The sequence below is a fragment of the Dicentrarchus labrax genome, unplaced genomic scaffold, assembly GCF_905237075.1.
Source record: "Dicentrarchus labrax unplaced genomic scaffold, dlabrax2021, whole genome shotgun sequence".
Taxonomy (NCBI): Eukaryota; Metazoa; Chordata; class Actinopteri; family Moronidae; genus Dicentrarchus; species Dicentrarchus labrax.
This window is the reverse complement of record NW_026136722.1, coordinates 24,224,110-24,251,935: the sequence shown is the minus strand read 5'-3', so window position 1 is coordinate 24,251,935 and position 27,826 is coordinate 24,224,110. Positions and strand designations below refer to the sequence as shown.

General features: G+C 40.8%; 1 protein-coding gene across 2 annotated transcripts; it reads right to left on the bottom strand.

Annotated features, from left to right (window-relative positions):
- Positions 1–903: 903 nt before the first annotated feature.
- LOC127356326 (TANK-binding kinase 1-binding protein 1-like) lies at positions 904–26,325 on the bottom strand. 2 transcript variants are annotated; one of them, XM_051387975.1, is made up of 13 exons: positions 25,908–26,325; positions 15,190–15,430; positions 14,931–15,062; positions 14,209–14,313; positions 13,532–13,682; positions 11,853–12,046; positions 10,588–10,655; positions 10,386–10,492; positions 8,825–9,015; positions 8,458–8,739; positions 7,665–7,745; positions 7,346–7,573; positions 904–6,381 (listed from the first exon to the last, which is right to left on the bottom strand). In XM_051387975.1, exons 2-13 carry the CDS (start codon positions 15,421–15,423, stop codon positions 6,253–6,255), a joined length of 1,902 nt encoding a protein of 633 aa, XP_051243935.1. In that variant the 5' UTR covers positions 15,424–15,430; positions 25,908–26,325; the 3' UTR covers positions 904–6,252. The 2 variants fall into 2 exon arrangements, with proteins under 2 accessions (XP_051243935.1, XP_051243937.1); XM_051387977.1 differs by having other exon boundaries at positions 15,196–15,430; positions 25,908–26,324.
- Positions 26,326–27,826: the final 1,501 nt, after the last annotated feature.

The following is a 27,826-nucleotide window of genomic DNA, read 5'->3' as shown; positions in this document are numbered from 1 at the left end:
TTTTGTCTACTTTTGAACTTGTATTCACTCACTTATTCATTTTACTGGCTTTTTAAGAGTTATAACTGCCACTCATTTGACTTAAAGGTCCAGTGTGTAACATTTAGGAGGATCTATTGGCAGAATTTGAATATAATATTTATAGGTATGTTTTCATTGGTGTATAATCACCTCAAAATAAAAATAATTACTTTTTTTAGAATAAGCTAGGAGTGGGTCCCCATGTTGAACACTGGCTCTAGATATGGCCTTTTGCGTTTGTCATGAGCTTTGAGACCACTGTAGTTTCTCCTACACGCTTGATTGAGGCAAGCTGCATTCAGTTGGTTGTAATCTGCAACTTCACCACTAGATGCCACTAAATCCAACACTGCTCCTTTTAATTAATTTGATGTGATCATTTGAATGTGGCTGGAAGGAAATGGGCAGAAATCATTGAGGCATGATGGATCTGTTGGTACACATTCTAGTAAGGCACTCTATATAGAAAGGGGCTTATCTCACTGCTAGTGTTGAGGGGTGGGGGCCGCACCCTTTGTTGGACTTGTAGGGAAAATGGTTTACCCAAGAATGCTTGCCCAGTGTTGCTTGGGTGACCTGGACCCGGACTGCCTCCATGTTTGTAATAAATCCTTGTGGCAGGTTTATTATATGCTGAAATGTTCATGCTTTAGTTTTAAAATGCACAAATGGTTTGCCTAACTGGCCCACTATAAACAAAATGTGTCACAAATAATCTTACATTTTCTGTGCACTTTTCCCAACTAAGTAACTTTTGTACAGTCCCAAACAAAACCTGATGTCTCTCGGGATGTTTGACACATGCTGCTCACACTATTGAACCACATCATTATTACTGACCTTCAACATGTAACACACTTATTTTTTATTTAATATTACCCTTTATTATTTTTTATATTATTCCAGATCATTTACAGCACAAATCCCTGTCCACAGTTCTACATATGATTTATTAAAGCATTCACTCTCTCTCTCTTGCTGATGTTGTAAACAGTGAAGTAACAGTGAGGTATTCATGACTACAGTGAGTGGAACAGTGAGCGTCCCCTGCTGGCTGCGTTCAAATCCTCATTTAACAAAGCTAAAAGTGCATAATCAGTTTGTCAGAGTAAATCATTCTCAGTGAAGCTTGTAAACACAACTACGACGTATAATAAAGTTAACTGCAAAAGATATTGTCAAAAGTCAATCTAGTCAACAATACACTGTTAAAAAGTAAAATAGTTGTAATATAATGAAGGAACTCCTGTTGAAATGTCCTCTGAATGCAACCAGCACCACCAACACAGGACGATATGGCAGTTTCCCCCTCTAACATCTGAAAACTTCAAATTAAATCTACAGGTTTGATGGCATCTATAAACCAGAGCGTGCAGGTAACAGACACCAATTTTCAACCGTTTAAGCCGAAAGGACAGAGTTTTACAGTTTTCTGTTTTTGGTGTGCTTCTTTACTTGTACATACTACACACATTATGTTACGTCTGACATCTACCTGGCTGAATGTCTGCACAGACACATATGTAATGTAGCAGACTTTTGGCTCCATCCACACTGCGGTGTTTCTTGATTGCCTCCAATTTTCTTCTCAAATATGAGACTAGATTTCAAACTGACTTCTACATTTTTACATATTTGAGGTTGTAACCAAATGACAATCAAAGGTACCCTGTGGGGGGTTCATATAATATAAGGACTGACATGGACATGTCAAACACAGTCAGGGTGCTGCTATTGTACAATAATACCACTGGTAACACCTGTATTTACCCTACTATTCCAAGTCAAAATGGCTGCTGTGAAGTTAAAATAACTTGTAGTTATCTTTTAAGCAGACATAAAAAACGCTTAGACAGTGCCAGCTGCAGTGTGAATGGAGCTGTAGTTCAAGAGAGAAGCAGCTACATACAGTAGCACCCAATGTAACACAGCTAACTGCTAAATCTTAAACATTACCAGAAATAATAAGAAAAGAAAGAAAAAAGAAAAGCCTTTCACCTTATTCACTTTCCAAGAGGTTTTTCCGAGAGGTTAAAGTGACAGAGATTCAAACATTTTGGAGAAACACATCAATAAAGTGTATCCTGAAATGATGTCATAGCCCTAACCTAGTACTGTATGTACAATGAGTGTAATATTGTACATGTTACTATGTACACCAGTGCACCTGCACTTAAACTCAATGTGTCAAGTCCACATTTTCAGTTTGGGACAAAGCATACTTGTGTAATTCCACAAACTGTGTTACAGAAAACTTTAAATTAAAAGTATGCCAGTATGCATTCTCATCAGTATACTGAATGCAGTGTTGAGAAGAACCACAGATATGATCTGTGCCAAACAAGTGACACACTCCAGTGCTTCCTTGGCAAACTTGTCACGCAGGCCATGGGAACAGCATCATATCCAGCTCTGTTTGTCTTTGCAGATGTTGTAATCCCTTGTCCCTTCACCAGGTGGAGACAGACCACCACACTGAGGCTAATGGAAGACAGCGGGAAGCATTCCAACAAGCATTATTTTAAGTATGAGGTTTATGAAGTAGTCTGTGTGGTTTGTCCAGACTCCCACAGACATGAGAGGATTACAACCTGAAATAAGTTTAAAAGCAAATCTTTGGGACAGTTTTCTGAGCTGTCTCAGAGATTCCTGACTCCACACCAAGGTCACAGGTACAGAGCCCCCCAGGGGTCATTTAATAGAAATACTGGCTTAGATATCTGTATCTATACGTTCGTTATACGTATTGTATTTGTTTTTATGCCATAACGCCACACAATTCCATGACACTAAACATGAATAGAGCTTTTTCACAATAGCCATTTTGACTGCTGTGAAAAAGGTCTACTGTGTTTTAAAGGTAACATCATGCCTTACATGCCTGAATCTTTACAAGCTGGCATACCTGTCTCATGGTCACCATCAACTTCTAGCACTCGTTCTTTACTTTCACTCTCAAGCCACAAACTAGTTCTAATCCTATAGAAGTTGCTTAGTCCGGCACATTTGGCCAGCTTGTATTCTGGCCTTTTCAGCTCCACCACTTCTCTTTTTCTCCATCTTGTCTTTTTTTATGTCTTACTCACATCTTCTATCAAGTACCCCGCCCTTACTGCAGTGGGCAGGGCATTGCTTAATGCGGTCGGAGTATAAGGTCAAATGTGATTTTGTCATCAATCACTTGCTCAATTGTAACCTCTTCTGCAAGTGTAGCCTTCATGATATATTTATAAAATGATTGTTTAATGTCACAGTCACTGGTCCTTGTGGTGGCCCACCTGGAATCTTCCCATTTCTCCCAATGAGTCCTAATCTTAATGACTGGTGATCTCCTGACTTTTCACCTCGTACCACCAGCAGGTCCAAGTTTTGACTCATCCAGTAAAACAACTCGACATCCACCCGATTGACTGGTACACAATCTTGTGTCATTCATGAATGAATTCTACAGACTTCTGTAATTCTGAGACATTTTCCTCTAGCAACAATTGGAGGAACTGTTAAAACGTTGGTGATCCTCTGAACGTTCATCGAGCACAATCCTCTGGTCAAAATTTTCACTTGTTCAATACTTTGGTTTATGACCAAATACCTTCCAAAAATCCCATCAGCCTCAGCTGTACTTTGTGTTTAGTGCTAATTAGCTAATGTTAGCACGCTAAACTACTATGTTAACATTGTTGTTATTAGCACGTTAGCATGCTGATGTTAGCATTTCCGGGCACTTGAGAACCAACAATGATTCTGGAGTCAAAAATCTCAGAGACAGCTATCTCAAAACAAATGTAATCAACTAAAGAGTCCCTTACTAGCTTAAATGGAGCTTTAACCACATTATATGGTCTTCATCAGCAGATTGAATCAGCAAAATCTATCCATTGTATCGTCTTGAATTTGATGTGATATTGTTGAAAGCTCTGGCTAGAAAATAAACACATCATGGACACACAGAGGTCAAACTGTGACCAGTGTTCCTGTCCTAAAATTGTAACTTAATAAAGATGTCACTGCGTTTCTGAGGAACTGTAACGATGGAATGAAAGGAGGTTCAATTCTTGCACACACTGGTGTCCAGCTACCGCGTGTTCTGGTGAAGTGTCCTTCCAAGGTGGTGGATCCTTACCTGCTGTTCATCATACCATAAATCCTTCTAAATAAGAGCGAAATGTATAAAAATCTCTGCTGTCCCAGGAACGACCCACTGTGTAGTTATAATGAAGATTATTTAGCTTCATTAATAGTTTATATTTTCCTCATTTTTTGCTTAATAAGTTTGGCTTTCATCCTTGACACAATAACAGCTTTAAGTCAAAAAATCTGTTTCAGTCTCTTTAAATATGTGCCCATACTCCAGATGAGTCCAGGTCTTTTCAGCGCAGGAGCCCAGATGTGAGGGAAATTATAAGAGATGTGTGATATTTCTGGCTGGTGGCTGATCTTGACCTTATTCTATCTTTGTAGTACCATGAGAGATTTCTGGAGCTACATTTCTCTAAAAGCAATATGTAAACTCACGAGTGTAAAATCTAATGTGAAACTGGATTGTAAAACATCTTATGCCTTATGTTGTCATTTCTTACACTTTTCTATGTATGTCCATACAAGTTAGATGATAGACTTTTTAAAACTTCGGGACTAAGTCATAAATATCCTTTTATAACTTGTCTCATAGTGATAGGAAATATTACTATGACTTGAAGATTAAAATGTCATAATTTTGATCAAGTATCTCACAATTTTAAGCTGCGATACTTGGCATATATAGCATATATTATGAGTTAAGTTATAACATTTCTATCACATAATTATGAAGCATTAAGTGATCATTTTAAGATACTATGTCATAATAACTAGATAACTCATAAATAACAATTGAAGACATAAAGTTTCCCACTAATAATTTATTATGAAATACTATCTCATAATTAGAGAAACGTTCACATAATTATGAGATACAAAATCATAATTACGTCATAACAACATGTTATAAATTAGATATTTTGAGATTATGAGATAATTATGAGGGGGGAAAACTATAATCATTAGATATTATGCGATATCTCATTATGCACAATGTTCCCATAATTATAAAATAGTAAGTCATAGTTATTAAGATAATATGTAACATTTATGAAGAAAAAACATTTAATAATTTAAAAAATAACTTTTTTACCAGTGGCAGAAATGGGCTTCCATAGGTCATTACAAAATAAAGGTTGTGGTTGAACCAAGGCACTTTCATTACCACAGCAGGAGTTGGCAGTAGGTGCTTGTTCAATTTCTTTTCATTCAATTACATTTTTACCATGGGAGCATTTCACACTCTTGAGTTTACATATAGATTGTTTTGGAGGTCCACTAGCCTGTAGATTGGCCCCTTTCACTGTTATCTTGTTTGCTGTATCCATTAAACTATCATGTAACCATGAACTGTTCTATATAGCCTGTGTCATATGTTTGGAAACTGGCTATTAGACTACATCGTGTTCATTTTGCCATCACATCCAAACAAGAGGACGATACTAACTAAATCACTTCTGCCAACAATTCTTAACCTCTGAATCATTTTACCTCAAAATAGTTTGTAGCAAATGGTAATTTTGATCACCCACAAAGCAACATGAGAGCTGTGACATCCATGTTGAGACATGAAGACAACAGGCGCCTCTGACATTGCATGTGTCGGATGTTACCAGAAAGTCCTCTCCCTCCAAGGCTGCTCCCAGACCAGCATATGTGACGATACCAATTGAGCTTCAGCAGTGTATGTCAGATGTCAGTGTATCCGAGAGATGTTGTCTTTTCTACCTCTGCTATTTCCTTAGCACTCAGGTCTATGTACAAATGAAGAGTTTGGTTGTGATACAGAATGTGATACCGATATGGAGCGTTGTGAGGAATGTTAGGCAATGTACAGATGTCCTCAGTGAAGAAAAAGGAAGAGAATGACTCTTGAGCCTGGAGGGTAGAAAAACAAACTTGGTCTATAACTGGAAGGTCGCTGGTTAGATTCCACAATCAGGATGGAAAGGCAGAGGTAAGTGCCCCTAGAGCAGGGCATGTAACCCCTGTACCAGAAGACTCCAGCTGTACTGGGCAAGCTCCATAGAAAGAAGCATGCAAGCTCATCAGACCATTCCTGGATAAAAAAAACTATCATGGTGGGCCTGGTGTCCATCTCGGGTGAAAATGGGTGTAAAATGCTTAATTTAAAAAAAAAAGGAAAAAAAGTCAGATCTTGCTGTTCTCCAAGTGGGAGTCGATGTGTTTGATCAGGGCATCATCAGGGTAACCAGTTGGGAAGGTCAGCTGACACAGAGGACAGCTACGAACAGCACTCTCTTCTGACTCCATCCATAACTATAAGCAGAAGAAGACACAGGTGTCAAATTACTGAACCTCAAATTGCAGCAAAATCACAGAATTTATTCTTAATTTTAACAAAAAATTACGGAGCAGCGTTGTAGTTGTGTCTATTAGAGGATGTGTCCAAAGCAATAATCAAGATATTAATATTATTCACATGACTTTGTGTAATGTGTAAGGTGTTTCACAGTTTCATTTTAGTCTGTATTTTGGTCCTCCTCAACTCAAGCTATATGAAGATTAGAAAATGCAAGGGATGTCCTGTATAGTTGACTAAACTGTCTTACATGAGGCACTTTTCATTAGTTGGATATTTGCATAAAAACTAAAACAACATCAAACTCTATTTAAAAGCCACAAAACTCAATCGTCCTGTCTACTAACCAAGCCCTCTGGTGGTTAGGAGGATTAATACCTAGATACATTTTTCTCATCCCACAGCAACAATAAAATAATACAGCTAACAGCTAATAAAAAATTAAAGCAGACATTTAAAAGCAACCCAAATAAATAGTTCGGATTGGTGGTCATAAGTCCTCCTCCCTAGTGCTCAACACCGGAGTCCCTCAGGGCTGTGTGCTCAGCCCCTTCCTGTTCAGGCTGTACACCCATGACTGCATCCCCTGACATGCAGACAACTCTGTTGTGTAGTTTGCAGATGACACCATCGTCATTGGCCAGATTTCAAACAATGTTGAGACTTCATGTCAGGAGGAAAGCAACAATCTTGTGGTGCACAGAGAACAACCTACTGCTTAAAGTCAGTAAAACCAAGGAGCTGATTGTTGATTTTAGGAAAAACGAGGCAAAGACACATACCCCTCTACATCAGTGGAGCCGAGGTGGAGCAGGTTTGGGAATCAACATCACAGAAAAGCAGTCATGGTTCATCCCCACAAGGACTGCAGGGAATTAATCAATTAGTTGCTTTATGTAATTCTCATTGTTTTCTACTCACATTAATGGAGGGCCATGACTGAGCATGCTCATTGTTCATGTAGGGAGGCAGATGGCAGGAAAGGGTTGCAGGGCCCTCAGGGGCAGAGAAGGAGGGATGGTGGAGTTGTTTCCTGGGAGATGGGAATGAGGGGTGTAGGGGCTGGTCCCTAGGCGACGATGAGCCAATCCCAATTGCGCCGAGTGTCCGTGGCGGGCTGGCAGCCGGCGATAGATACGTACACACATCCTGTAAATTAACACAACACACACATCCTCAAGATGAATAACCCAGCTTTAAAACTACGAGAGGAGCCACACATCATTATCATCGACATCACCTCTTCATCATCAGAAGACTGCGGCGGTGTCACCAGTGGGGTGGGCTCAGGCGGGTTGTCAAGGCGACAGAAGTGATGTACCTGGGTGAGAGGAGGGGCAGGGGAACACTTGATGATTTCTTCAAAAATAATGCAGTTTCAAGGGTTATAGAAGAGCTACAGAGGTGAGGCAAACCATCATCGACTCCAGTATGCTGCAACTTGTACAGTGTGATGTAGAAACTTGAAGCCACCAGTGCTCATCCACAGAGAATGGACTTTACAGTGAAGTAGGAGACATTTTGTGTCAGGAGGAAAACTTTAGAAATGAACATTTGCATATTCACAGATTCTGGAATTTTAAGGATTTTAATGTGAAAATGATCATTTCTTTGAGGAAAAAAGGCAAACATTATTGTTCCAAGCAGACTATTTGTATATATGTCTTAATACATGTCTGGAGGGGATCTTTATCTACATATGATTGTGCATATGATATGTTAACAACTTGCAAAGCTCTAGGTATATTTTAATTATTAATTATCCAGATTCCTAACATGCCGATGTTTAGCAGGTAACGTTAACCATGTTATCAATTTTAGTTAGAATGCTAACATTTGCTAATTAGCGTTGAACATTTTCTCACCAGATTGATATAATTAAGGTATTTGCTGAATCTATGAGTAATAGTATGAATCAGGTAATTAGGTATGAGAACATATCAGCTAATTAAAGTCATTTTCTATGAGCCCTTTGAAACTATGGGGACACATTAAGACTATTAACGTTGAGGAAATTTACTGAAAGCTCTCACCTCAGCAGCCAGAGGGAAGCCCAGGTCCAGAGCACAGTGATGAGGACTACTGCTCAGACTGCTGCCCCCTACTCTCTCTCCTCCCCCTCCTCCTCCTCTCTCCCCTCCAGCTCCATGAGCTGAGGCTGGTCTGACCAGCCCCACCAAGGAGGCACGGAGCTGAGATTTGGATAGGCCGTAACCCTGCGTCTCCCCCAGGAGGGGCCTGGGCTTGGGAAGAGTGGATACTGGATCCCTCATCAGGCGAGCTGAGGGTCTGTGGATGGCAGACGGGTCAGATACCTGAGAAAAGGGGAGGAGGTCAAAGGTCATTATGAAAAAGTTAAGAATTTTCCAACTAAGTTACACCAAAGATTTCCAGCCTCACCTCCGAGTAACTACGGCGACCCTGGAATTTTGCTCGTAGACGGCTGCTGGTTGGCTGATGGGAGTAGGAGGCGGGGCCATCGTTTGGCGACAGAGGAGGAGAGGGGGCTGGGAGGAGCCTGTCAGGGGAGAGGGAGGGGCGCTGGGGGGAGGTGGGGGAGAGACGCTGAGGAGCAGGGGGAGGACGAGAAACTGGGAGAGGAAGAAAGAAAAAGAGAGAATGGTAAAAGGATTTAAGCTTCGTATCATTTCAGTTGTCTTTAGTTTGGAGAGAATCAGAAGCAAAGCTTGGGATAGAAACAACATGTGACAAAACTTCATCAGAAGCTGCCTGGGGATGAAGAATTTCCTAACCAGAACATGGCAATTAGTGATTGGTAATTAGGGGCACTGGCATGGAGATACACAGCAACTGGTGATCCCTTTCAAAGTAAGGCTAATGTCAGCTTAAAGAGTTGCTACAGTTCAAAAGATTTGTTTTTCTAAAATAAGCCTCTACAGAAGTGTGACCCGATCGGGTGAGTCAAGCAGCAGGGCCAAGCTCTGTAGTCTTTCTACAGTCAGTTGTTTTTATCACAAAGCTCTAATAAATCATAAGGGGCTACGTAATATGGTACATCCCAAGTCTCTTAGACACACAGAGAAGCAATATTTCCAACTGCTTTGTCCGCTGTTGTTGTTACAAGTACAGCGCGCTTGTTAATCTAATAATGATTAAAGCTGTTTGTATGTTAGTTTCACACATATCGGAGAGGACAGGAGGGATACTGTCTGATGTCTGTGTGTTTGATGTCAAGAATATGATTTATTTTACTAACATTTTAGATTTGTGTCCAGTGAGATATTATTGAGTTTATATAGTAACTTTGCTGACGTTACTGTTACTTGCTCTAGAAACAATATTTATGTTTTATACATAAATTCTTATCCACTTTAGGACATATATAGAGGAAGTCACACACACACTCACATATATAGACAGATATATATGAGGCAGCCATATGCTCTAGTGTTACTAGTGTTACTTATTCTCAATAGCTCGAACATAATCCCTCCCCCCAAAAAATTGGTTTGACCTACTGGATGGCATATTTAACAGCAAACTAAGCTAATAAATAAAACTGGAGGATACAATAATGACCAAAGCCCAACACACTACATGGGTTGCATTCAATTTAGTTAGAGCGAAACATGAAAGAAAACAGATGTTGGACATTTCTGTTTCCATTTTATGGGTGCACTAATGCTTTCCCTCCACTGGTACCTGGGTGCAAACACAATACCTTCAATGACATTTCACAGGCTAATGTGATCTGTTCTCTGCGAACAGACACTGGGAAAAATCATGAAACTGTATAATGATACACTAAAACATGGATATATGCAATAAAAGCACACACACATGCTTTGTTAGTGAGCCCCAGTCCATTTTTCTGAACTTTCAGGCTAGCAGAGTTTCAGCATAGACAGTCTCTCTAACCGTTCAACTACCCTTCAACTGCTTTAAAATATCTAATGATGCTATGACGTCCATGAGCCAAGAGGCCAGTCAGGTGACCTACCAGGCTCCTGTGAGACATGTCGCAGAAGGTCACTCTGTTTCACAGCCAGACTGCGAACACGACCCAACTCCTCTGTTAGCTCAGTGTAGGCCAACGCTAGGTTCACCCTGCAACACAAGGAGAGTGACTGAGTAAATAAATACACATAAACAAACTGACACATAACTGTTCAGAATATTCTCCTGTTTGAACTAAGACTCACTGTTCGTCCCCGGCTTTCTTTATCCACTCTACGTCACAGTGCTCACAGTGTGGGGACAAGTCCTGTGACTGACAGAGAGACAGACACACTCCAGTTAATTATCAAAAACATTTTATTTGTTTATCGTTTGTCTATATTCTCTCTAACGCTACAACTATATTTATTAATTTTGTCTACGTAGAGCACTTAACAGTCCTTCAACCTCTACTCATGTTTAAGTTGGATGCTGGAGTTTAAACACACATTTATAACTCTGTTAATACTGAGGAAAGTCTGTTACACTGGACACCAGTATGCAGAAATATCCAAACAAACTTGGGAAAAATGATACCACATGCAAAAAACTGCATGGTTGTTGCCCAAAAACTATATGAGATTAGCATAAAGTGGGTATGTCTGTAAAGGGGAGACTTGTAGGTACCCATAGAATCCATTTTCATTCAGATATCTTGAGGTCAGAGGTCAAGGGATCCCATTGAAAATGGCAATGCCAGTTTTTCCATCACCAAAATTTAGCCCAACTTTGGAGCGTTATTTAGCCCCCTTCCTAATATGCTAGCATGATATGGTACCAATGGATCCGTTAGGTCATACGATACCAGTATCTTCACTCTAGCTTCAAAACGGCCTAAGAAACACAGTGCGAGTGGAAAAGGTAAGGATTATGGGGGGGCCAATCATATTAGCCAGTGCCACCCCAGGCCCCCCCATTGGACACGCCCCGGACAACAACTGACTAATCATCTGCTGATGAAGACTGTGAGATGCAATCAAAACCTTGGAAATAAGCTAGTCTGCAGACTTTGAGTCAAACTTATTCTGTCAAATGCAAATAGTCAGTATCTAAGTGGAATTTATGTGATGGGTGGTGGTGTCACTTTTCAACTGAACTGTTCTGTTTTTATCAAATGTAAATGATGTAAATACTGCAGTGACAGATTAATAATGAAAAACAATAATAACAGCAACTGTCAAACACAGGCACATAAAACCTGTGAGAGACATCATGCATTAATAGGTTGGTGTGGTCCAATAACCAATTCATGAATTGAAAATCCATTCATTCTAGGTTCATTACATTTTGTTTTGTCATCTCATGCCCTACCCCATTACACAAATTACCATTCACCCAAAAATGCATTTGCAAATAGTCCCGGTGTCCCATCCTCTCTAAAAATATCCATCAAATGTGAGCACCACAGCTTGGAGGCCTGCAGTAGAGATAATGTTCCCGAGGTGTAAACATCCAGCCTTGTCCATCCTACCTGTCTCTGTGTCTCTTGTAGCTGGGCTACCTCCTGCTGCAGCCTCTGAAGCTCGGCCCTCAGCTCCTTCTCCCTCTGACAGGCTCCCTCAGCCTGGTGCCGAGCCCCCTCCAGCTCCGCCTCCAGTCGCTGCAGCTTCAGGTCTGACAGGGCGTCCAGACTGCGGGAGCTCTGCAGCGTCGGCCCACGGCCCTCTGACAGCACCACACACACACACACACACACACACACACACACACACACACACACACACACACACAGTATCAGTCTGTTTCATCTTTACTCCCTGGTTCTAGTTTTTCTTCCAAGTCACTGCTGTACAATGCGACGAATGTTCCTGAATCATTAGTATTGTCTTTTTACATGTTTGTGGTTTGCTGTCATGGCCGGACAAGCTTTGGATTTCTCTGCATGTTGAAGTGGTGTGCATGGAGTTGTAGTAGGAGAGAGAGTCTGGATGGTGGTTTCTCTTTTTTTACCTCCTCCAAAACCAGAAACACAAGACAATGGTGAGGAATGGTGTGTTTAACATGTTCAGCTAACTAGCTTACTACCTACAGTTTTAACCTAACCCAGTGTTATTCCCAATGCCAGGAGCATATCATACTAGCTGTTATATTATATTATAGACTTTCAGGTTAAGACCCATTCAGAACTAGCCCATCCACTGTAGAAGCTGGTCCATGATGCACTACATCAAAGTGTAGGCTTACGTTAACAGCTCTGACCTACTACAGTGAATTTTAGGTTTCCATTACCTGAGATAGCCTTATGTTCGCCAAACACAATGGTTAGTCTTAGTCCTTGTGAAAGTTGCTAAATATAGCTACTTTTGAAGACTTTTTCAGTAAATAGTTATTTTACTCAACCCATATCAATGTTGAGCTTTAATGAACAACTTCCAGTTAGTCCCACCCACATATGGTTTAGGCACCACCAGTGTCGAGTTTAAGCCCCGCCCACTATGAGTACAGATCATTTTGTTGGTTGAACAGATGCAGATACTGGTGTGTTTGCTCATTCCTACAATTACACAGCAAAGTAGTGAAGCAGCTAAACAGCGTTATGTTACAATAAGATACGATTCTGATTTTATACTTTCACTACTACTACTATGACGACCAACTCTACACTGCAATACAAGAACAATGCCATTTGTTTATTAATGTGTTGAAGATGCTGACCTTTTGCCCAGGATCTGTTAGAAGAAAACCACAGTCTTTTCCCATATCATGTACAGTATGTAACCATTAAGTGCAGAGTTCACAACTCAGCTTGAATAATTTAAACGTCTGCCAGAGACAGCATTTTCAACCAACACATGACTCAACTGAAATCTTCAAATGGGATTGTTATTTCAGCCGACAAAGTTAACAACAAATGTCTGAAAACAAATTTCAATGGTAAATCTGCCACTGCTATCATTGTAAACTGCATATGTGTAAATTAAGGAGCAGGCATTAGCAAATGGATTTAGCATTTTTAACTCATAACTGAAACTGAATCTTGTGGTAAAATGAGATTAGAGCATCCATTTGGAAAACCCAATGATTTAAACTAGTACTTTTCACCTGCTGCTATATGACTGCTAGCACTGCTACTTATTATTATATAACTTTCTGCTGTTGTATTTCTCCTCTTACGACTGCTAACACTACCATGATCCAAACAGGACCCACCTCTGGGTACATCCAGGCTGGCGTGGAGTTGAGACTGATGAGCGTCCTTGCTGCGGAGTTGAGCGCTGAGTTTCTGAAGGGAAGTTTCTCTCTGTCTGAGAGCCGACTCCAGACTGCAGATCTGCTCCACATGCTGCTCTGCCAGAGTCGTCTGACACACACACACACACACACACACACACACAAACACACATCATACATGTGAAACTGAAACCCAAAGTGCCGCTGTAGTCCAGTGTGTAGGATTCAGTGGCAACTAGTAGTGTAGTTGCAGATTGCAACTCATTCGCTTCCTCCTCTCCTTCAAAGTGCGAAGGAGAAACTATGGTGGCTACGAAATGTGAATACGAGAACGCCCCTATCTAGTGCCAGTGTTTGGTTTGTCCCTTCTCGGCTACAGTAGAAACATGGCGGTTCAACATGGTAGCCTCCGTAGAAGAGGACCATTCTAAGATGATGAAAACATAATGATTCCTATTTTCAGGTGATTATACACTAATAAATACATACCTATTAATAATGTATTCAATTCCCGCCAATACAGCCTCCTAAATGTTACAATGTTACACTGTAGCATAAAATATTATTATTACAAAGAAACACTGGTGTACGTGTGTGTGTGTGTGTGTGTGTGTGTGTGTGTGTGTGTGTGTGTGTGTGTGTGTGTGTGTGTTTACCATCTTATCTAGGTCTCTCTGGACGTTGCTTTTCTCCAAGTGAATCTTCTCATAAGCCTGGATGACTTCCTCCAACCTCTCCTCTCTCTCCTTACTCTTCTGGAGCTGAGACAGAAAGAGAAAGGAAAACCTCTCAGAATTTGCTTAATCAGGAAACAACTTGGCTCTTTTTTGTTGCTGTTTTTTGTGTTACTCATGAAAACACAGTCCTCAAGTTAATTGCTGAAATCTGCAAAAGAGACATCACTATAGGCAGACAGCAGTCCCTCATTCTTTCGTATTTGCTGATATTTAATTTTAGCCCAATCTCAAAATTCCTAGTTTAGAGGATGATTCTGTCTGAAGTCCTCAACAATGATTGAGGGCAGCTTGGTGCATTCCCATCTTGGCCAATCAGTTCTTCAAGGAAAAAGAGAGGTAGGGAACTGAACCCCAGAGCATTTACGAATGTAGTGATCAAATGTAATAAATCTACAAACATTTTACATTGTGCCTATTTGAAATGCTACTAAGAAGCACAATGGAGAACATTTTATATCGCTAAGTAGATAATATAAAGTGAATTAGTGCCCTTTGAAAATCAGCTAGCAGGACATTGTGCTAAAATAGTGCGCTCCCTTTTGTTTCACTTCTAATGATGGGCTGGCTGCTCGACAATGCTGCCTTCCACGTCCCCAGATTCCAGCAATTATAAGTACAACACTGATAACATTAGAGAGTACCTCCTGAGTGAGAGAGTTGATCCTCTGCTGTAGGTTGGTGGTCTCTGATTGGATTACACTGGTGTCCTTAATGATGGGCTCACAGGAACAGCACAGTGTCCTCTCCTCTCCAAATTCACTGATCATAGGAAACTGGAGGACAGGACAGAAGAGGAGATTGACTCTCCAGAAAATATCACATTCATACCACAAGTGTCTCTGCTCTATTGTATCCTATTGTGTGTGCGTTCATTTGTGAGTACTGTGTGCTGCTCTCCACCTTGACCTCGTAGTGTTTGAGCTTCCTCTTGATGCTGCTGTTCTCCCTCTCCAGACTGGCCAGTCGGGTTTTGATGTCATGATAGGCGGCAGCCAGGGCCAATCCTGACGCCGGGTACATATCCTCCGGCAGCCGATTGGCCGACCAGCTGATCCCGGAGACGCTCACATCATCTCTCAGCCCCTCTCCTCCTCCCAGCAGCCCCAGCTCTCCTCTGCGGAATAGATCCATCATCAGTTAGCTGTAGAAGAGGAAAAAAAGAAGTTGAAGTCAGTCTTTGGCAAATGTAGTGTGGAAAACACAGACTGGATGCTGGGCAGACAGTAAGTCACTTTGCACTCTCCACCTAACACAGCAGGGGCACTAATGGCAATAAATCTGCCGAACCCCATGTCCTGGCAGAGGAGACAGTCAGAGTGAGTGTGTGTGTGTGTGTGTGTGTGTGTGTGTGTGTGTGTGTGTGTGTGTGTGTGTGTGTGTGTGTGTGTGTGTGTGTGTGTGTGTGTGTTTTTTCAAACTTTAGCCAGGAGCCCTCTGAGCCCGCCAGCCAAAGGTTTGGCGTTCCCCATCTGCTGTCTTAAAGTCTCTGCCCTGCCCCCTGCCTCTCACTGGCGGTTTCCATGGTTACTGCGTAAAACTGATCACTTGAAAAATAAGAGGAAGAATCTCATTTCAAAATTACACCTGCCAACGATGGGATCAGTAAGGATTAATGGTGTTATGTTATGTGGGGCATCACTGTACCATCACTTGTGAACAGAAATGGTCGGCCAGTGTGTGTGTGTGTGTGTGTGTGTGTGTGTGTGTGTGTGTGTGTGTGTGTGTAAGAGCTTTGGACCTCCAATATGGTGAACAGGTGTGGTGACATGGTGGTCATGACAGGCTGGATTTGTTGACAAGAATAATATACTGTAAAATAACAACAATCTGTATCCTTTAAAAAAACATAAATAAACAGCTTAAATGTGTTATATGTGTGCGTTTTATAGGGCCCCTCCAGTTTTAGGCAAGTGTGAACTTATTGTGATGTCACCCATTGGTTTGTGGAGTACTGATTTGAAGCCTTGACTTTGGCGTTATGGTCGGTGTTTGTGAAAAGATTAGGGAATGCAGTAACAGAGGGTTGATTCATATTTGACCAGCACTGCCTAGTTTGACAGTTTGAACTGATTTCCGTGCTGGACACACTTAAACATTCTTAAAATTAAATCTCCTCCTTCTCCCATATTGAGAAAAATCAAAACAGAATCTACAACTGATGCACAAGCCAACTGAAAAGTCAATTTTCAGTGTATGTGACCTGGAGATTTCAGGTTTCCACATCACACGTGCGTAAGATGAACACCGAACCATGACTGGCATCCAAACTAACTCTGATGTCATAAAATCCTGCTGGTACTGTACATACACACACTTTAAACTGAGATTTCAGAAGAGCACAGAGAAACTTTCCCTCTTCAGCAGGTGATTGTGAAAACAAACTCTGCACTACATCATTTGTTGAAGTCACAGAAATAGTGTCCATATTTTATTCTGTGGTCTTTATGGATGAGACAGAGGTCTTACTATGTGAAATAAAAAGAACATTTCTCCTTGTGTAGAACAGTCTTCAGATGCTGAGTAGATCTGAGCAGCTGTTTGATGAGGATGGAGCGTGCAGCTCTGCAGTACATTAACATTTCATACATGAACATCTTACACAAGGTTCACAGCAAACTTCCTTTACAACAGCAAACAGCCAAATATGCATTCACAAATCCCCATTCCACAGAATACAGTGTTTTACAATCATGTAACAAAGCAGGCAGTGTTGTTCTTGTGTTATATTTTAACAAAATAACTAAAGACTGTCTTTAACAGAGGAATGAGACCTATATCTATTTCCCTGACAACATACCTCCTTTGGCTGTGTAAATAATGACTGCTGCCTCTGAGAAACAAAAGTGGTATTGGTGTGAGTTGTAGAAGCACAAAACCTCTTGAGCTGTGTTCTGACTGAATGTGAAGTGAATCTTAGAGGCAGTGTGTAAAATGCAAAGACGTGTGTTGACACAAATTATGCAAATGTTCACTGGTTGGCCAAATTGAGGCGAAGACATGTCCACAAGAATTATATATGTTTCCACTTGAGCGAAGTTTATCCTGAGGCTTTATGACTCCACTGTATCAGGGAGGAATATTACACAAAGAACTGGAGTTCCTTGTAGGTTATGAGTATGTGCTGGGCGACAAGCGGGATGAACCAGTATACCGGTTTTAATGTCTTGTATGATACGAATTTTTCATATACCAGTGCATGGTTAGAATCCTAAATAAATACTGTGGTACAATGTTTTTAGCTGACACAGTATGTTGACATATTTTTAAAAATGAAATTGCTCGGGCGCTTCGGTCACCTGGTACTGTAGAGCATTCGTTCCGAGAGACTGGGTTGTGACCCACACATGGGTCGGGGAGACAAATAAATGTGCAGAATTTCTTCCTTATAAAGTCTTTAAAATGTGTACATTGTTGTGATGACGATGGAAGTCCCTCAACTCCCACTGAATGCACTTAAATCGTCTCATTTATAAAGTGAATGTACATTCTGTAAGGAGATGGGGTCTCCAAATTACCACTAATGTGAGGGAAAAAATGAAAGCCTGTTAACTTAAATGCCTTTATTTAGTTAAGGTATTTAAAATGTGTACATTGTTCTACTGATGAGGTAATAAACAAGAGTTTTCCTAAATGCACATATTTTGTCTCATAAAGTGAGCGCACATTCTGTTTGTTTCACTGGGAGCAAAAAAAAGGTTGTCTAATTTATAAGTATTTGTATTTGTAATTTTTTTAAGAAGAAAATGCAGAAATAGCAGCTGAAACGCACATTTCATTTATGCACAAATTTGCTCTTCTCACTGTGAATTGGTTCGCCATGGTTTGTCTTTTTTAAAACATGCGTCCCCAGAGAACAAGTTTGGGAAAATTGTAGAGTGTGCCCCCCCATGTACAAAGGCCTTACCACAGCGGCCTGGTTGGATTTCCGCCCGCAGCCCTTTGTCATTCCCTGTCACTATCTCTCTCTCACCCCTTTCCTGTCTCTGTCCTCAGCAGCTCTTACCTAATAAACGCATAAAAACCATTAAAAAAAAAACAACACACATTTCTATTACAATAAAATAACGAGATACTCCACAACCTGCCAACTACTGAATTACCTCCTGGGGTAGAGTAACCCCTGGCTGGGAATCACTGGTTAAGTTCTGTTGGACATACTGGTGAATTTATATTTAATTAACCTTGATGGGGTTAATCTGCCCCGTGCATCTCACACATTGTTACTGTTAAGGAGCAGCAGTCGCCACATTGCAGTGCTCAAAGGCCAACTCCAGTTCTGAGGCCAGCGACTTGGTTAAGGGCAAGAGCATTTAAACCAATAGAATAATAAAATGTAGGCTGCTGTGATCATTTCAACTGAAGCGGCTCACAAATCGAACTCTCCCTCTCTCTCCTTCACTGATACGCTATTACTCCCATGTTCAGTGTGTGTGTGTGTGTGTGAGTGTGTGTAGAGCCTAAAGGCAGCTGCAGTACAGAGGTCAAAGCATCTCTCTGCAGATAACTCCCACTCTTACAGCCCACAGACTCTGTCTCTCTCACACACACACACATTCAGCCCACACACACAGCACTGTCTATTGTCTATCTAGCTCTTCCTCTACATCTCACTCTCAGTTTTCACTCAGCTCTCTTGACTTTTTTTTTTGCAGGAGCACATACACACACACACACAGTATCAGCCAAGGGCAGATCAGAGCGGGCCATATGTCTTTATCACATGGTTGTTTCATTTATTAATGGACTAACGGTCCGCGTTACCCACAACCCCCCTACGGTCAAACAAAAAACCCACTTGACGGCCTCACCATCATAGTGTGTGCAGATATGGCACCCATGTTGACCACATAACACTAATGAGACTATCAGTGTTTCATTTCATTTACTGTATTTGGTATTTTTCAACAAAGAAAATGCAAAATTAAAGGACAGCACTTTATAAAACAGGAATGATGTTGTAGCAGTCATACTCAACTTCAGGCCGGAGGATGCCAGCTGGCCCTCCGACCACTTTCTAATTCACACTGAAAATAAACTGACTCACACTGGGAATATTTTTGTTTATACCAATTAGTAAAAGTTCAGTAATGCCCCTTGGCAATCTGTGCAGTGCGTAGAAGCGGTGACACTAAATGTGATGCTAAATGTTCACTTACACCTGACATGGCTGCTTCGATTGGATTTAACACTTGGTATAAATGAGTGAGGACAGCAAACGTAGAAAGGCTGACAATGAAAACTCTTTTCAGTGAAAAATGGACAGATGAAATTGCCTTTATTTTGTCACCTGATCCTAATCCTAAATGACTGTGTTTAATTTCCTTCATTTGTTTCATTTACTGTATGCAAGGTCAATATCAGGCACCATCACGAGTCAAAACATGCTTCTCACCTGGTAGCACCACAAGAAAAGCCAAGATTATTTGAGGTTGTCTTATTCTGCCACATCAATGATCCTAATGTTTATTCATTTCATCTGATAAACATTATTATTGTTTGTCATTTGTGTCAAGTGGCCCCCAGGCAAAGCAGGTTGAGTATCCCTGCACTAGAGAAACATGGTTCATAATGGTCATAATTCAGTGGTCATGAGCGTGGGTGATAGTGACAAGTACTTTTCATGTTCCTTTTTTGAACTTCTACTCTTTACCCAAGTATATTTGCGAGCCAGTCCTTTTTACTTTGCTACCTTTGAATTTATACCTTTGTTACAACAGTCTGCTGTGAATGCTGGGAGCTCCTCTGCTGCAGAGGCCAGTTTGCCAGCTTCCTGGAAGAAAACTAAGCACCACCTGTCTTTTGACCATAATGTGATGATGACGGAATAAAACCCAGAACAAGAAGCAGCTTCCAGCAACAATCCCTGAGTACATCTGGCCGCTTTTTAAAAAACAACAGTAACATGAATGGCTGCTGTTCTTCCTGCTTTTAAAAAGTCCTCTTCTAACCTCTGCAAGCACATTGAATCTGCCCTCCAACAGATTTGCATTTCCCACAATTGTATGATATTTATAAAAAAATGTACATTTAGAACGTAGTTTTGAGGACTATATTGACATTTGAATTCACATTTAAAGCAATAGTCGGAGATAATAGCTGCCTGTTGTGGTTGCTTGCTGTTTACTGACCTACCAACTAGAATTATACAATTTCCAGTTGCAGCGAATAGGATTGCTTCCAATGGGAAAAAATCACACGGTTGCTGGTAGCTTTTTTTTTTTTCTTTTTTAAATAAAGTCGCTAAGACAGTCACCAAGCTGGCAGCAGTGAACGAGGGTACTGGGTGCAACCAAGTTGGGGAAGTCACACAGATAACAAGAGAAAATGCTCAGAAAAGGAGGACATATTTAACATGTTTGGTACTGTATATTGTTTGGGGCAGATTGGTACTTTTGAGTTCAGTCATAATAAAAGAGAGAAAGAGAGAGTCCTTGAGGACAGGGCGCCATATCTGTGAGCACAGCTAAGGGCTAATTCATTGTGTGTGTGTGTGTGTGTGTGTGTGTGTGTGTGTGTGTGTGTGTGTGTGTGTTGGGGAGTGGGGGGCACACTTACACAGTGAGCAGTCAGCTAGAAAGCAGAGAGAGACAAAGGGAGAAGAAGACTTCAAATGAGGGTGACAGAGACACAGAGAGATGAGAGATTAGAATCACTAAGGAGGACAGAATGTGTCATGGGAGAGAGAGAGAGAGAGAGAGAGAGAGAGAGAGAGAGAGAGAGAGTCATGGCGGAGGGAGAGAAAGGCTACATTCAGACACAAGTGGCTCAAATCTGATTGTTTTTGCTAACATGCGACTCAAATTTGTTCTTTTGATGACAGTGTGAACAGCATAAAGCACATTGAATCTGGTCTCTCAGATTTTGGTCAGATTCTTTTGTAATGCGACTTCAGTGTGCTCATCTAGACCGACTTCAGGACCATGACCTGTTGTCCCTGGAATCTGATTATGAAAAAATAGTTGAGACCTCGAATCTCTGGTGAAGTGTCGCTGCAGCCAGCTCATAGCTTGAGACGCTAGCTAACATTAGTGAGCGAGCACGTTAGCCCCGCAACACCAGCTGACAAAGTAACCTGCAAACGGCAAGTCAGCCAGTTTACCAGCTACACCAGTATGGAGGCTGACTGTATTTTGCTACGTTAGCTAACGTTAGCCAGTTCAAACCACAATATCGCAGTATATTTCACTAGCTTGGCAGTAATGTTAGCTTGGACTTTGGACTTGTTGGACCAGTCGTTCGTTGACGTTAGCACACTCCAGTTATAAGCTAACGTTAGCTAGTGTTGTGCACTGTTGACACTGTAGGGCAGTGAGAGAACGTACTCGGAAACACTTAGAAATGTAACATTCCTTGGATATTTCGCAAAGAATCCAACCCGCATCCCTACGTAGAAACACAGTCAACCAGGAGAGTCCAAGAAGGTTTCATTTTTTAAGTTGTTACAACCCGTTCACTCATAAAAAGTCATTTATACCTAAACACAATACATGAAATGCTTCACAATCTTACATTTAAATAACCATGTCTGTGATTATTCTGTGGTACTGTTTTCAATGAATGAGTGACTGTCTTTGGGGCAACAGTCAGTCACTGTCAGTCAAAACTCAGTCTTTGAAGCTTAGGTTTACAATGGCAGACATCATATCTCACAATCTCACAAAATGTCCACGTCTTGGTCTGATGCACATCTTCTACATTTGCATGGATGATTTTACAGATTTGACAGATTTTACTGATTTTCCTACCGTTGTATCCCCCAGACAGCACTGGCAACTTTAATTTTACACAGTAGGATGTCTCACTCAGCACATATCTTGGTCACAATTGATTATGTTACTTGCTTATGTGAAAACTGATTTAAAAAAGTCAGTATACAGTAGGTTGGGACACCTAAATACTGGTGATGGCATGAATAATTTGTTCAGGTAAGAAAGCTGATTAAATGCTGTCACCCCATTTCTAAACGAAGAAGAAGACAGATCACTGAGAATTTTAGGACAACTGAGACAACTGATTTTGCCTTATTTTACTTTCTGTGTTTGTAGTCAGTTCTTGGGTACAGTGTGTTGTGTTGTAGGTCTTCCTTTGCCCTCTCCTCCCACACATGTACACACCGATACCAACTTAAAACATGCTCTCCAAACCCCTTTATCTCCCTCTACCTTCTGCAACTAACGGTACTGGTGTTACGGCAAACTACATGTAAAGCAAAGCTCTCTGCTACTCTTGGCCCTTTTGGACTTTATCCAGCTGCTGTACCGGAGAATGATTGAGCAGACCACCCACCTCCAGCTAGTTTTAGTTTTTCAGATAGAGAGGAAAGTGTAGTGAGGACAAAATGACAGGTAATGCAAACTGAGATTCAGTCAAAACCAAGAGTAAAGCAGATGTATGGGTGAATAAGAGAAAGCCAAAGTGTCTTCAGTTCAGTTGTGCTATTGTGATTCATTTAGACTTTGGAGAGAGAATTGAGAGCTATTATTATTATTTAATATAAATTTCACTTAAAAAGCAATCACAAAATCAGTCGACTGGCAGTGCCTGTGTTGAAACAGGTCTTTATTTTTCAATAGCACTTTTGAAATGAGACTATTTTTTTGTTTTTTCAGTTGCATCACAAACCCTCTATTAACATCTTGTGCACCTGAAGGTCCCTCAAACTTAGGGCCACTCAACTGAGACATCTTATAACCAACTAATAGCCTAACGGGCTAATTCAGGTAAATTATGCTGAATTCACATAGAGCAGGCAGATGGTGGACGGCAAACCAGATGTCATGTTAGCAGATGAGAGCAGGGCGCTAAATGGAACTGCTGTCCAAAGTTATATTATTTTAACTTTTTGCTGTCTCATGCATATTTTGTTTGGCTATCCTTCCATTTTGTCTGACTCTTTATTTGTTTTTCCCATGCTGTCTGGAAGGTGATGCCCTTCTGCCGTCTGCCTAAATCCATGTGAGTGCAGCATTAATCAAAGCAACTAACGTTAATGTTAACATGTAACTATCAGCCATTGGTAACAGTTCTGCTTTTTTTCTCCTCTCTCCTCTTGTTTTCTTCCCCCTTTTCCTCCCCCCTACAAGTAATTTCCCCACGGGATTATTAAAGTATATCTGATTCTGATTCTGATTCTAGAAGGGGCCTAAAGCAAAAAACCCAAAGCTGACCCCAGTTCGACCTGACTGAACCTGACGGCTACTGCCAAATTTGAGACCCAAACCTTAAGACAGAACCCAAAGCTACTGTATGTGTATTGCCCTATTTTATTAATATTTACAATTGAAAGGAAGACAGAAGCTTTATGCACCAAAATGGCCCAAATGTGACCACTGACACCGGGGCTATATAAAGTTATTACTAATTAGAAGATGTTGTTTGTTCCAATAATTTTAAATGTAACTCATACAAACCAAGCTATAGAACTGTTGTTGTTTTGGAAATATGCGGTGCCTCCCCTGTGAGTGACAAGCTAACATTACAGTAAGACAGATGCATTTTGCAAAGTCAGCAATTTTGGTCGCTAAACACGTGAACGCCCCTATTTAGTGCCAGTGTTTGGTTTGTCTCTTGGACCTCCAACATGGCTGCCATTGGGTTTAAATAAAAACTGTTTGACCTCAACCAACACACAGCGTACACACAGACACACACTATGTGAACTGGCTTGGTCAGTGAATCGATCAGATCCTCCACAGCTGTTAGAGAATGTCTGAAAAGCCAGTGACTAACAGACAGCCCATTGATCGACCTATGTGTGTGTGTGTGTGTGCGTGTGTGTGTGTTCACCAATGCATGATCAGTGTGGTTAGGAGGTCACCGCACAAAGTCATTTGTCTGACTCCCAACTAATCACACTAAACAGTGATGTGGACAGAGAGGAGGTCCCTGATGGTGCGACAGAAGGCACAAAGCAGATGGAGATTTAAAAAAAGCGTATTTGGGGTCTTATTTAATTAAAATCATAACTGGGTCATTCTGGTACTGTGCGATTTGTTTCATTCTGATTTAGTTCAGAAATACTAGTGGACTATTTCGTTGCACTGGAGTGTAATGTCACAGTCCTAGTGTTTAAAACAGAGGTGTTTCCATGCTGGGGTGCACACAATTCTTAGTACTTTTGGTTATTATTTACATGTTAGAAATGAATGATTTTTGATAGCAAATATTTCAGCTCAGCAGCTTCATTCTAACATACACAATTCCAACCTTACAAACAAACCTACAATTTACCCTGCAGGTTGTGAGCATGATAAAACATGCACCCTGCATGATAAAAACTCTGTTTAATCCAAGTTCTCGTCTCTTTCTGAAGCAGAACAATGACGGCAGCCTGCCATCTAATACCTGAACAGAAACTTTGGAAACTTTAGTCTTTGAGGATTCTGAACATATAAAGTGTTTTTTATCAGTGGTTGCCCCACTTTGGGTCGCCAAAGCTTCACAGGGGGTCATGTGGCTTTCTTGATTTTAAGGGGTGTAAGAATTATATACAGTTGGCGTATATCTGAGCCATTTATTTCAGTTTTCAGTGAACACCTGAGCACACGCTATATTCACAGAGCCTTCACTCTCTGATAAACCGCCTCATCCTGCATTAGAAAAGGTTTCAGTTACAGCAACCAAAGAGCTAATAAAACAATGAGTGGAAAACACTGAATGTGTTTTTTTTAAAAGCCTATTACGTATGATTGTTAAAAATTCAATAAATACATAATACAGACAGATAATTGTATAAACAGCTTATACATATATCAGGAACACTCATCTCAATATTCACAGGAATTGGGTCCATTATACATTTCATCTGTTGTTCTGTATTGTTATTGTTATCTAACATTAAATATCCATACAATATGCCACTCAGTGGGGGGTTGTTAGTTTACTCAATGATAGAAATGGGGGAAAAGGTTGGGAACCACTGCTCTGGAGAAACATGCTCATACATGGAAGGCACAAACTGGGGCTACTGAAATGCTCATTCTCTCCAATCCTACAGAAGGTGTGTGTATGAAATGGAGCCGTGTTTCCTTTCATCCCAAGTGACATGACGGAAAAACCCCATCATTTCCACAGATTTCGACATTTCCAGAAAATTGACAGCACGTGAACGCAACACGTCCATCCGCGCTCTATATCAGCTTGGTTAAAACCTCTCTCTTAATACAAATGTTCTCCGTCTGTGTGTTACAGGCAGGAATAAATCATCAGAAAGACACAGAAGCTACGGTACTAAATGCACCCAGTAATCGTCCCAGAATATTCCCACAGCGCCGCATAGCGCATCTGTGGGACTGAAGAGAGTTTCCATCAACCTTATCGATCTTAGAGGTATTTTTTTCACTCTTTCACAATCTCTCTGTGATGTTCAAGCGCTATTTGTCTGGGATCTTTCTAATATGCATTACAGCGTCACTGCTGAGCCTTTTCCCCGACAGCACCCAGCGCTGCGCAACCAAAACATCCCAGCCTGACCCGCTTAGAAAGACTGAACCCTTGTTTTCACCGGTGAACGAGGCTTTCGGCGGAGAGAACCGACAATACGAGCAGAATACGAGCGGCAGAGACACAATGGGAAGTTGGGGAAAGGACGCGAACGACGGTGGAGCCGGGTTACTTACGTCTCTGTAGAAAAGCCATGAAGATGATGGTGCTGATGGTGCTGAGGAGGGTCGACATGACTGGAGTCTGACATCAGCAGTGGATGCTGCCGTGTGTGTGTGTGTGTGTGTGTGTGTGTGTGTGTGTGTGTGTGTGCGCGCGCGCCTCCTCCTCCCCTCTTTGACCATGCAACGATGAGGGGAGGCGGGGGGAGGACTTTCAACGGAGGAGAAGCAGCTTACATTACTTAGATATTGCTGGATCCACAGTGGGAAAGGGTGATTGTAGTGTTTAAAATCAGAAGCTGAAGAATTGATCAATATTTCTGTGTTGCACAGATTCCTTTATGGTTACAAAGTACAAACTATATGCAACATCCAATGTTCTATATAGGATAGGATAGACTTTATTGATCCCACACTGGGGAAGTTCACTTGTTACAGCAGCTCCAGATGTCTAACACAGAAAAAGAAAGAGATACACATTAAATAACAAAGAAATACAAAATATCAAGAATTTCTTTTTATTTGCATTGTATGTACAAACTATATACAGTATGATTATACCGATATGATTTAAAGTTAAATTATAATATTGCACAAGTTACAGAGGGAGGTAGTGGCATATTGTAGAAATAAATGATACAAAATTACACCGGACAAAAAAAAATAAATATATATATATATATTATATCATATATAAATAAATTATTTCACAGGGCTATGAACAGGTCTAAGACTAAGTGTATGTAAGAAATTAGTTATGTATATATACATACTTATGAGGACTTTACAGGTAGGGCAAGCAAAATTAAGTGACTATAGTATAAAAAATGACTATGGTATTGTTGCTGAGTTATAAAGTCTGATTGCTGCTGGGATGATGGACCTGCGGTAGTGCTTCTTCTTGCTCTGTGGGTGCAGCAGTCTGTTGCTGAGGGAGCTGCTCAGGGTTCCCAGAGTTTCATGCAGACATCAAGATTATCTTCGTCTCTTTCAGGCTTTTCATCTGCCATCATCTGTTTATTGGAAGTTTTCAAAAATTATAATGAATTCAGCCTAATGAAAGATATCCTAAATCTGTTTGTTAAGATGCAGATCATGTTCATACACATCCACTCCCAGACACTTCAGTGTTTGTATGTGGAAGGGGCAGGGGTTGCAAAGCAGGGGCGCCACCGCTACAATTCTATTTATACACGTGTTTTGTTTCTCTTTTTGTGACTTTATTTATTGTGGAGAAATATGAAAATCAATAAATATACAGAGTGAGGTCCAATAGTATTGAGTCTTGTGGCAAAATGGCAAAAAAAAATCTGACTTCTCACTTGATTTATGAGCTCAGTAAACATTTTCCTAATGAGTTCCTAACAACACTTTTATAATTGTTGAAGCAAAAGCTAATATTAGGCTATAAAAAAACTACACATGGTTGCATTCAGGCCTTCATCATCACCCCCTCTAACTGCCAACGTGTAATTAAATCTAATTTAAATCTACAATTCAGAAAGTTTGAGTTAGAATCGTGAGCAAGAGCATGTATACAGTATACAGTAAACACAACGAGGCTGTAAAGGAGGACTAATGAGTGAAAAGACCTCTGTGTTTGGCATGCAGATGTTTAATGTCGCCTCTGTATTCTCATTTGACCACTTGTTACCTTTTTAAGACATTTTAAAGCTTTGAAACTCTCAGGTAGTGTATTCACTGACATATTTTCTGTTGTAGAACAAAATGTGAATATTGACCACAGATCTCATTTAACCAAAAACCCATTCAAAAAACCCGTTGACTTCGAGGCGACGGAACCAGAGTTGCTAAAATATTAACTCAGTTTCGGGTTTTTGGACTCATTCCTGAAGTACTCTATTCGACCAAGCAGCCGATTGACGTCAATGTGTGGTGTCGCGTGTAGATAATAACATTAGAGTCATCTTGAG

Coding starts and splice junctions, on each gene's coding strand:
- LOC127356326 (XM_051387975.1), bottom strand. CDS start 15,423: ATGATGGATCTATTCCGCAGAGGAGAGCTGGGGCTGCTGGGAGGAGGA. Junction 12,047..13,531: donor CAGCCTGGATGTACCCAGAG/GTGGGTCCTGTT, acceptor TGGTGCTGTCAG/AGGGCCGTGGGCCGACGCTG. Junction 7,746..8,457: donor GCTTCCCTCTGGCTGCTGAG/GTGAGAGCTTTC, acceptor CCTCTCACCCAG/GTACATCACTTCTGTCGCCT.